The 10,926-nt window shown below is 57.1% G+C and overlaps 4 protein-coding genes across 4 annotated transcripts; 3 read left to right on the forward strand and 1 right to left on the reverse strand.

The window, feature by feature from the left end:
* Positions 1-503: 503 nt before the first annotated feature.
* Positions 504-2,477, forward strand: VDAG_02222 (siderophore iron transporter mirA; the record flags this gene model as incomplete). Its single annotated transcript, XM_009658251.1, has 4 exons — positions 504-649; positions 706-871; positions 940-1,035; positions 1,089-2,477. 4 exons carry the CDS (start codon positions 504-506, stop codon positions 2,475-2,477), a joined length of 1,797 nt encoding a protein of 598 aa, XP_009656546.1.
* Positions 2,478-3,735: 1,258 nt separating this feature from the next.
* VDAG_02223 (uncharacterized protein) lies at positions 3,736-5,200 on the forward strand (the record flags this gene model as incomplete). The annotated part of the gene is made up of 3 exons (XM_009658252.1): positions 3,736-3,981; positions 4,036-4,611; positions 4,679-5,200. 3 exons carry the CDS (start codon positions 3,736-3,738, stop codon positions 5,198-5,200), a joined length of 1,344 nt encoding a protein of 447 aa, XP_009656547.1.
* A 1,867-nt stretch (positions 5,201-7,067) lies between these two features.
* On the forward strand, positions 7,068-8,287 carry VDAG_02224 (lipid phosphate phosphatase; the record flags this gene model as incomplete). Its single annotated transcript, XM_009658253.1, has 2 exons — positions 7,068-7,229; positions 7,289-8,287. 2 exons carry the CDS (start codon positions 7,068-7,070, stop codon positions 8,285-8,287), a joined length of 1,161 nt encoding a protein of 386 aa, XP_009656548.1.
* A 260-nt stretch (positions 8,288-8,547) lies between these two features.
* VDAG_02225 (uncharacterized protein) lies at positions 8,548-9,953 on the reverse strand (the record flags this gene model as incomplete). Its single annotated transcript, XM_009658254.1, has 2 exons — positions 8,548-9,395; positions 9,785-9,953. The coding sequence occupies 2 exons, from the start codon at positions 9,951-9,953 to the stop codon at positions 8,548-8,550; spliced, it is 1,017 nt and encodes a 338-aa protein (XP_009656549.1).
* Between the last annotated feature and the right edge of the window lie 973 nt (positions 9,954-10,926).

A 10,926-nucleotide genomic window follows, 5' to 3' on the forward strand; every position in this document is an offset into this window, starting at 1 on the left:
ATCAAAAATTGACTTGCTCCATCATCTATTGTCGATCGACGCCATTTCCTGACTGGTGTCCCAGTCGCTCAGCTTGGCAGTATCCCGAATCAAAGAATGCATCGAATCCTGTCATGGTACACAGGCTCAGCGTGTTCCCGAGCCCCGGCTATCATTATGGATGAGAATTTTCTTTGAGGTCCCTTGTCGGGTGAAACCCAAGTCATGCACCAACATGGTCCGATCAACGGGGTGCCCCAGTATGACAGCGACCCTGAGAGGGTCCGTCACTTGGGATCGGCGTGATTCTTACTCGAAGCAATCTTAGCATCTAATCAGATCCGAACCCAAATAACCGAAGGTCGGATCAGATAAGTCAGGTTACCGAAGTCGGGTGGAAGTCCAGCGAGATTCATTAAAAGCCGGCAGGTTCTGCTGTTTAATATGCCCTGCCTGCAGATCCCCTCAACTCCTCTCTCTGATTGCCGAACAACCCCCTGACAGCCGTCGAGATATCAGTCACGATGGCAGAGACGCACCCTCCGGCTACCAACGTGACTGTTGCCGAAGATGGCGCTGTACACGAGACGACGAATGAACGGCCCAGGACCGCGGCTGAAGCTTTACGAAAGCTGTGGACTCCGAAGAAGCTGGGTATTGCCATTTCTGGGTAAGAAGATGCACTCTGTAGCACAGATCAACCTTCAGGCTCTCATGCTTTCACAGTCTTCTCGTCATGAACTTCTTTATGAACTTCACGAGTTACACCCAGAATGTATACGAGCCATACGCAACAAGTCATTTCCAGGGCCACTCTCTGCTTACGACCGGCTCCATTATCAACGGCATCGTGCGCATCGTGTCATATCCATTGTTGGCTAAGCTCGCTGATGTAAGTTCCCCAAATGATGGACGGGGCTACAAGATTATTGCAAGAATCCTCCTAACTGGTGCACTTAGCATTTTGGACGACCCCAAGGTTTTGCTGGAGCAGCTCTGTCGATGGCCATCGGCAACATGATGTTCGCAGCGTGTCAAAACGTGGACACTTTCCTTGTAAGCACGGATAGCGGCGCAATATGACGGAAATCCCGGCTGACCATTGACAGGCCGGAGGAATCTTCGACTCATTTGGAGACACGTGGTGGAACATTACCCAGCAGATCTTCATTGCCGACGTGACCAGTCTTGTCAACCGCGGCATTCTGTTCACGCTGCCCGAGTCCATCACCGCTATCCCGACGCTCTACGCCGGAACTTATCTGGGAGAGCACATCCTCCTAAACGCGTCATGGCGCTGGGGTTATGGCATGTGGTCTATCGTGCTGCCGGTCACAGCTCTGCCCACGATCGCCATCATGATTTGGATGGGCCGCCGGGCCAAGCGCATGGGTCTCATCGGCGAGCGTGTCTCCCTAATGCATGGCGCCCCATCCGGTCCTGTCGGCAAGGCCAAGCACTTGGCCACGGAGCTCGACCTCATCGGCGCATTCTTGCTTATTGGCGGTCTCTCCATGACTCTGCTGCCCATCACCATTGCCGGCCGCCGCGACACTGACAAGTGGAAGGAGGCATCGTCCATTGTGCTCATCATCGTCGGTGTCCTGACCTTTGTTGTATTCCTCGTTTGGGACTACAAGTACGCAACGAAGCCCATCATCCCCTACCGCACCATGCGCGCGCGCAACGTCATCATCGCCTGCGCGTCAGCCTGCTTCATTGCCATGTCCGACAGTGTCTACCGTCCGTTCCTCTCCAGCTTCCTGCAGGTCGCCGGAGACTACTCTCCCGGCGCCGCGACACGCGTCGACAACGCTCAGCGAGTAGCCTACAATGTCGGCGCCCTGCTCTCCGGCCTGTTGCTCAAGTACTTCAAGCAGACAAAGCCATTCATCGCCATCGGTGTGGTTCTCATCCTCCTTGCCGCGGGTCTTCCAATCTACCTCACCAACATATCGGGCTCGCACATTGGTAACGAGCCTGCCTTCATCACAGTCAAGTCGCTCCTCGGCGTGGGTCGCGGCCTCGCTCAGGTGTCTCTGCAAGTTGCCCTCCAAGCGGCCGTTGGCAATGAGGAAATCGCCGTGGCCACGGCCGTTTACCTCTCGTCCCTGGGCTTCGGTTCGAACCTAGGCACGACCATCAGCGGCGGCATCTGGAACTCGATCCTCCCGCGCAAGCTGCGCGCCAAGTTCCCCGCAGCCGAGGCACGCAAAATCTTTGGGTCCATCGTCGTTGCGCAGAACTACACGATCGGTAGTGTGGAGAGGGACGACATCAATGAGGCATACCGCGAGACTCAGCAGACGCTGGCGATCGGGTCGCTGTGCGTCGGTACGGTGCTCGTTCTTCTGGCCTGGTTAGCGCAGAACGTCAAGCTTGGAGAGGAGGACGAGAAGCGGGCGGTGCAGGCTGACGAGGAGCTTGCGTGGGCTGTCAAGGCCAGGGATGCCGAAGGCGGAGCGCAGGCGGACGAGCTCGGCCGCGAGACAAAGTGAGGTGTTGGCTCGGAACAGGACACAGCTCTCGCACCAAGCTCGGAACCCAATAATTGACTTCCGGCCATACCTCAACCGAAGCAGGTTCGGACCTTCATCTCAGGGATCTATCTCGTCGGCATTCATTGATAGTAATCATTGACTCTCGTAAAGTGTGTGTCACGAGAACCTGTACCCGCGTTGCCCAGCAGAACAAGGAGAACCCTCGAAAAGAAATATAAGCCGCTGGCCACGCGGCCTTGGTTCAACTCTGGAACCAGCCCGGGGAATATCTGGAAGTACCCGACGATGATGAGTTAGCTGTAAGGAAAGTCTAACCGACGGACCTGAGGTTGGGGTGAAACATGTATCCTGCGAAACCGTTAAGAAGATCCTCCATCAGACCCCGGCGAAGAAAGATCCGCCTTTGACGGGTCTCGACTTAATGTCACATAAGCTATGTTCCGGCTTGCTCCATCCCACTTTCTCCTCCATCGGTCTGCCACCCCTCCACGTCGGATTTCGACGCCGCTCGGTGTTAATCTCGCAGAAGACGTGATCTGACGCCAAGTCCCCGAGGGTTGCCGCAGGCGACAGGAGATCCTCGCCCGCATTCCGCTTAGATATTGCTGTGCATGGGGCTGCAAGGCCTCCCTCCCTCCCTCATGGCGCAAAATTCCACGACGGTACAACCAGAACGGCACCTGCAAGAAGTGCCGAGGCAAACCCCACGGGAGCAGTAAGCCAAGGAGCGGCACTGGCGGCGCCACGCATCAAATGGCTTGCGACCTAAAATCTCCTATGCATTATGTGCTCTCTCTCTTCTTCTGCTTGGGGCCCTGAAAAATGCCGCAAGACCACGTCATAGAGCCGGCACTGATGTCACCCCTGGGACAGATCCCAACGGTCTAGCCTCCACCGGGCCTAGCATTTGGTGCGATCTCCATCAGTTTTGATCTGATAAGATTATCTGATCGTCGCCTTGCGTTGGTGTTACACCCACTACCGCCACTACCTTGGTCTTCTTTGCACACCTGGATGGATCATGTATTCGGTTTCGGTTTTAGTTTCTCCTGCAGAATGGTGATTGTCCGAGTGCGGAGGGGCAGTTAGTCGGGCGCGAGGAGGGGTAACTCGAGGCCGGAGTACTCTGTCGCAAGGTCGTGATTCGGGGTTCAACGTTAAAAAGAAAGCCGGGACCCTGATCATATTGACCGTGTCGATCACTCACGATTTCTGCTTCTCTCACGCTCCCTATTCGATTCGACCTTCTTACACAATGTCTAATTCCCCAGAAACCCTCCAGAGCCTTGCGGCCAAGGTGACTGAGCTCTCAGCCTCCTTTACCAAGTTCCTCGAACAGAACAAAATCCCCCACCCAACCTTCGAAGCCGATAGCCCGACCAGCTATGAGGGTATCACGCCCGAGGCCTTTGTCTTGCGACAGAAGCTCCTCGACTCCTTGCAAGACATGTGGTACCTCGCCCAGGGCCCAAGCGAGAGCATCTTCAACTATGTTCACAACGTGAGCTCCCTCCCCGGATTCTTACCTACCCCACGCATCTGACATCCCCCACAGTCCATGCCTGACGTTGCCGTGCTGAACATTCTGAACCACTTCAACTTCTGGGACGCAGTCCCCTTGGTTGGCTCGGCTGATCACGCTACCATCGCCAAGCACACCTCCCTACCGCAAGAAGTCGTCGAGCGCGTCCTCGAGCACGCAACGACGCTTCGCCTCTTCGCGGAAGTCACACCAGGTCGACCAGCCTCGGGTGTCCGCCACACATCCCGCTCCGCTGCCCTCGCCAAGAACACAGGTCTCCGCGCCCTCGTCGCCACCCTCCTCGACGATGCCGGCCCGCCCATGACCGTCATGAACCGTGCGCTCGAGCAGCACTGCAAGGGCCAGACAGAGCTGTCGCAAGACATGACCAAGACAGCTTTTGCCGTGCTGCACAACAACGACGGCCCGCTCGGCCGTTACAAAAACAGCTGGGACTACATCGAGAATGACGGCGAGGGCGAGAAGAAGGGGTGGCGGTCGCGCAATTTCGTCACCTTTATGAACTACCTCAAGGACATCTTCCGTCTCGAGCAGGTTGTCCTCGACGCCTACGACTGGAAAGCCGCGGGCGACATTTCTGTCATCGACGTATGTCATGTCCTCTGCATCATGCCACCTGACTTTTGTCACAGCACTAACACCATCTGTCTCCCAGCTCGGCGGCTCGGGCGGCCACGACGACTTTGCCCTGGCCAAGGCCTACCCGAACCTCAAGATCACGGTGCAAGACCTCCCCGAGGTCGAGCCCGTCTTCACAGCCAACCGGCCGGCAGAGCTCGCCTCGCGCGTCACCTTCCACGCGCAGTCATTCTTCGAACCACAGGCCCTGTCGGCCGACGTGTACATGTTCAAGCTCATCCTGCACGACTGGCCCGACAAGGAGTCGGTGCAGATCCTGCAGGCGCTGCGGCCGAGCCTCAAGCGCGGCGCGCGTGTGCTCTTCATCGACTACGTCGGCAAGCAGGGCGAGCAGGAGGGCGAGCCGTTGCCGCGGTCGATCCAGCAGATGGGCACGTCGACCGACATTCGCATGATGGCTCTGTTCGCAACCAAAGAGAGGCCCGTCAAGGCCTGGGAGGAGATCTTCCACAAGGCTGATGAGAGGTTTGAGATTGTCAGGGTCGAGGCTAACCCCATGACATTCTTTGTCATCATCGAGGCTGTTTGGCAGGGATGAGAGAGAGTAAGTATGGCGATGACGAAAACTGGATCGGAGCGTCGATATGTAAGCGCAGTTCGCATGGAGCAAGGGATTTTCTGTTCGTGTCTCGGTAGCAAGCATCATCAGTAGCAGGCCGCGGCCTATAGGGGACGGAAGCGACGTAACAATGTTGTACGATGGGGCTCGTCTGGTGATAGGTTTCTGTCCAACCCGACTCCTACCCAAAGATATCTTAGTGTTGCTTCAGAAATCGAAAACATGCTGCACGGCGCTCGGCACTAATGCCCCATTTGGTAGGGCCCTCCATGTCAGCCGATATCTCGATCATCTGAACGAGGAACAACTCAAAGTTTGGTGTGTAAGAGACCCTCGTCCATGCCAGGCCTTTGTCCCAAGCTGCTTCTTCGGTTGGGTGGAGTATTGGGTTCGTCCTCAAGCTGGGTACTCCAGCATGTTCTTCGATAAACTGCTGGGCTTCGAGGATTCTAGCATTGGAATACTCGCTGCGGTACGCTCCTTCAGGCTTGTGAAAGTACGACGTAGGATCACGGTAAATGTAGATTTGTCGGTACTACAAAACCAAGAGCCACAGAGAAACGAAAGAAAAATTGATGAAGCGCATCTTCATATCGACAGTACCGTGCAAGACGTAGGCTGAGTAGCGTTGGATCTTTGGATTCTGCAACGAGGCGGGACCGGACATGTCAGCAATAACAAGGAGAGGTACCTTATTCCAAGACATTTCGGTCCACCAACCTGATACCGGTACAAATGTTGCTGCAATGTGGTCAGCTTCTGGCTCAAGGGCGACTCAGTTTTGATTTGGTGGTCCATCACCGTGACGCCCGCATAGATAGATACGCTGCCATACGCAGGAGCTGCGCCCCAGGCGAAGACTTAAGTTCGCAGGACGTGCTCAAGTCTGAAATATAAGTCACACTCAGAGCAGCCACAGGTGGCATTTTCAGCGTCCTCATGCTGATGCTGGTCAGGGCTCGGGCGTCTAGCGTGTGGTAGCAAGGGTTGGGATGGACACGAACAGTCCTGTGAGAAAAAAGTTTCCATGTATAAAGAGTTGGGCACAAGGAGCTGGCATGTAGTGGACGAGACCATCTTGATGGCATGTTGAGCTGTGAAGGCAGACTGGGGGTTGGCCTCGTAACCAACCGGAGATGGCACCGAAAACGCATTTGGGAGCAAGCAGAGGCAGGCAAGAGCCGGCAGGAACAGGCAGGAACAGGCAGGAACAGGCAGGAACAGGCAGGAACAGGCAGGAACAGGCAGGAACAGGCAGGAACAGGCAGGAACAGGCAGGAACAAGTGCTATGCCACCTGCCTAGAAAAGGTACCTACCGACCAGCCACAGGCCCCAACGATGGCGCTGTTACGGATTGACGTCAGTGGCTCATCGCGCTGATCGCTCCTGCTTCAGATAGCCCCGACTCTGAATTGCAGTGCACCTGCCTGTCAGCTTCCCTGTTTTGCACCCACGACCAGCACACACATGCCCAGGGCATGTCACCACTCAGAGTTCCCCGGCCCTCGCAGACGATCCTCCGCCAACCAACATCAGCCCAGCCAGGGCGTCCATCGTCACACCCAAGAAAGACCTTCACTTGCCAAGCGACCACCAGATCTTCGCACATTGGCGGCTGCTCGCTCCTGCGCACACAGAGGCAGACAACATGACATCAGCTGCCGTCTTGGCTTGCAGGCCCCAGAGACACCCATCAGCCGCGCTTTTATATCATCATCAGCGCCAGCATCTTCTCAGGCCTCGCCGACGCATCGTGTCCTCTCCGCCACACCACTCTCACCTTGAACCTGTTCAGTAAAATCACTTCCCCTTCGTGCTCCTGGCTCCCTGCGAGCTATCACTATCATGTCCATCATCGACAGGATCCGTGGCGATGGCATCCAGCCCACCTTCACCCGCGACACCGTTCGTTCGCGTCAGAGCTGCGGCCACTTCTTCGTGGGCTGGCTCCGCACCATGTGGCTCGACCTATTGACCATGGCCGTCCTGGGCTTTGCCACGCTCGGGGTATGTCGCCTTTTGTCTTGCAGCTCGATTGAGGTCCGTCCACTGACAGCCGTCTCCAGATCTACACCGCACCGCTAGCAGCAACGCGAACGTTCCCTGTCACCTTTACCGACTCTGGTGACATTGTGTTCCCAAGTCTTGCCTACCCAGAGCGCGGCTGGATGATTTCCTCTGGTCTCTCTGCCTTCATCTCTGCTTTTATTCCCATCGTCTTCATCCTGCTCGCCCAGATCCGCGTCCGTAGTTTCTGGGACGCCAACAACGCCATCATGGGCGTGATTCAGGCTCTCATCATCCAGACGCTTTCTTGTGTCATTGTCAAACACCTGATTGGGGGCTTCCGCCCTTACTTCCTGGCCGTCTGCATGCCCGATATCTCCCTCGCCTCGTCCTATAATTCGACGGGTCTCAACGGCGTCGGCTTTCACGAGATTATGTACACCTCCGAAATTTGCACCCAGCCCGACAAGAAGCTTTTGAAAACAGCCATGACGAGCTGGCCTTCTGGTCATGCTGCCACGGCCTTTGCCGGCTTTGTGTTCCTGCATCTCTACTTCAACGCCAAGCTCAAGGTCTGGGCCGCATACCGTCCTGCGTTCTGGAAGGTGGCCCTGACCATCGCACCCCTGCTCGGAGCCTTCCTCAAGGCGTGCGTGCTCACGATCGACCAGGCGCACCACTGGTACGACATTCTCGCCGGCAGCATCATTGGCACAGGTGCTGCTCTTGCCGCCTACCGGGGCAACTACGCCGCCATCTGGGACTGGCGCTTCAACCACATTCCCCTGCAGCGCAATGAGGACTTTGCCTACACTCTGGATAAGGGATACGGACCTCGCGATGGCGTCTTTACTCGGTCGGCGGGATGGGCCAAGAGTTCTGAAGCCATTGCCGAGAAGCCCCTGCCTCCCAGCGGCCGCAGCAGCGCGACCTATGCTCCCAGGACGACAGGCAACGCCGCTGTTGGCCCGGATCGCAATGTACAAGTTCCAGACACGGCGGCGAGCCGGCCTCGCCATGCACCTGGGCACAATATTCGCGGCGATGACATTGTCTGAGGGAGCCGCGCTGGACCTAGTCTATTCGCATCCAGATGTCGTGTTTCCCAGGCATATTAATCCATTGTATAAAATTAGCCTTCGTGTCTCTTCTAGCTTGCATCACGACGCGATACCCATATTAGCATAATGGAACATTCATCACAACCACCAACTCATGGATCTGAAGAGGAACGAAAGCAAGTTGACTTTGCACGCTATGGATCTCGTTACATCTTGATATTGCCTTTTCAAATCAGTGGCACAGGCACAGGCCACCATTACAGCTTGACAGTCTCCTTCCAGACCGGCAGGAACGCAAACACCATGACGCCGATGGTGCCGCCAATAGCACCGCCCGCCAAGCTCTGCAGGACAATCTTCCGCTGCAGCCTGCGCAGGTTGACGTCGCCGACGCGGAGCTTGCGGTCAAAGATCATGAGGCGGCCCAGCACGCGGGCGACGCCGGACCGCACCGAGGACAGGGACGCGCTGTCGTCGAAACGCTCCCACGGCAGGGGCTGGCGGCGCGAGAAGAGCAGCAGGAAGAAGCAGCTGCCGCGCAGGCCCGAGAGGATGAAGCTCAGGCCGAGGAACCAGAAGAACCAGGAGGCGAGGAGGACGAGGCGCGTGTGGGCGCCTGGGAAGGGCACAAAGGCGCGGAGCAGGGTGAAGAGGAGGCCGGCCAGGGTGAGGGCGATGCCGAGCGAGGTCGCGACGCAGACGGTCTCGAGGGTGCCGTTGGCGACGCCGAGGCGGAGGAAGTTGGGGTGCGAGCACGTGCGCAGCAGGTCGTAGACGTGCCCGGCGATCGGCGCCAGGTGTACCGGCGCGGGGGACGTCTTGAGCGCCTCGAGGGCTGTGTCGCGGAGCGCGGGCGGGATGTTGAGCTCCTTGGGCGACGACGGCAGGAGGTATGTCTGGATGATGGAGGAGAGCTCCGGCGCTGCGTCGAAGGGATGGGTTCCTGGCAGCGTCGGGAGCGCGTCTGTTGGCAGGGCGCAGGCGTTGGTGCAGGCCGACGTCAGGGCGCGGAGGTGGTCGCGGGCTGTGCGCTTGGGCTTGGTCAGCGGCGTGCAGGCCGTCTTGGGCAGAGCGACCTCGAGGATCTGTGTCGTCGTCTCGCTGGCTGCGTGTTGTGTTAGTCTGGGCATCGACACATCTGAGAGACATGATACCATACCAATTTCGGGGTCGGCTGAAAGCTCTGCCAGTTCGACGGTCTCCAGAGGTTCGCTCTTGAGGCCGAGCTCCGTTTCGGAGGAGTATCCCTCGGACGCCTGATAGGTGCTGGCGGTGCTGAGATCCTTTTCTACCGGTTCGTAGTCTTCTTGGCGGCTGTGCTTCGACCACCTGGCCTCGTAGTTCTTGAACCAGACGTAGAACTCGAGGTTCTCAGGCGAGTACTCGATATGCTTCAAGTACATGTAAAAGTCATAGAGTGACATGGGACTGCCTGTGGTAGCCCAGTCAGCCCAGCTGCGTCGTGACAACCTCTTCCGTCTCGTCCTCACTTACAAGTCTTGTTCGCGAGCACCCTGTCCAGACTCAGGTGAGGCGGGATACTGGACTTGCCCTTGCCATCAGATGATATGCTGCGGCGTCCATTACGCACGTCGGTCGAGTACTGCTTGATGTCTCGGTACTCTGGCTTCTTGTACCATTGCAGCCACGTTGGGACCTCCATCCTTGGCGTTGTATGATGCGCGGGACGTGACGAAGGTGGCGATAGGAGGACTCGTCGACGAAGAAACGACCAACAGTGAAGAAGTAAAGACGCACCAGAAAGCCTCGTTCCCTCCTTCACTCTGCTCCCCGAGTGGGCGCCATCAGCAGCTCATATACCGCCCAGATCAACCGCTCAGCCAGCCACGTGGAACGTGGAATCCGTTTGTCGAGAAACGTACCCCCCTGGATCGGCAAAGGGATATCCATTACTGAACAGGAACAGCGCAGGCATAATCGCCGAAAAGAAAAACAGCCAGAGTTAACCTCATCCACTCATCCACTCATCCATCTCTCTACCCACCCACTCCACCAGGCCATTGCGCGGTGCAGCCTGGGCGAACACAGCTAGTACCCGAAACATAGAACAGATTACAAGCCCGCAGCCCAGTGGGCGCATCTTGGTGATCCGGGAACGCCTCGGGCAAACCTTGGGTGCTTTTTGGGGTTTTCCTGGCTAGCAAGGGGGGTCAAGAGGCAGCTGAAGGGATCAGTGCGTGCGCGAGCCAGAACCCAGCAGCAGCCCACGCCCAGCTGGGCCGGGCCCAGGGGCGCGCGCAGAGGCCTTCAAGGTCGATTGCCGTGGGGGCGTTTGCGTGCGCCTGGTGCGTTCCTGATTCACAAGACTAGGACCGAACCTCTTCTAGCGCTGCTTGGCCCTCTTCGCTCACCTGGCTCTTTGGTTTCTTTTCCACATGGGATATGGGGAGTGGTTCATCTTAGCGCGTGATGGCGAGAGAGGATAAGGGATGCGCAGAGATTTTCCGAGAGCCGAGATCATAAACGCCTATCGTATGGCAAGATGTGGTGTCAGGTGCGCCCTGCATTACTCATAGGGTCCTTTACCGACGACAGATGACCAGTTGTCACAGGTGCAAGGGGCTATGGATAGATATAGAAATATGCTGAGTTCTAGAGCTAGAACATATAGGCAT

Source organism: Verticillium dahliae, genomic scaffold, assembly GCF_000150675.1.
Source record: "Verticillium dahliae VdLs.17 supercont1.3 genomic scaffold, whole genome shotgun sequence".
Lineage (NCBI taxonomy): Eukaryota > Fungi > Ascomycota > Sordariomycetes > Glomerellales > Plectosphaerellaceae > Verticillium > Verticillium dahliae.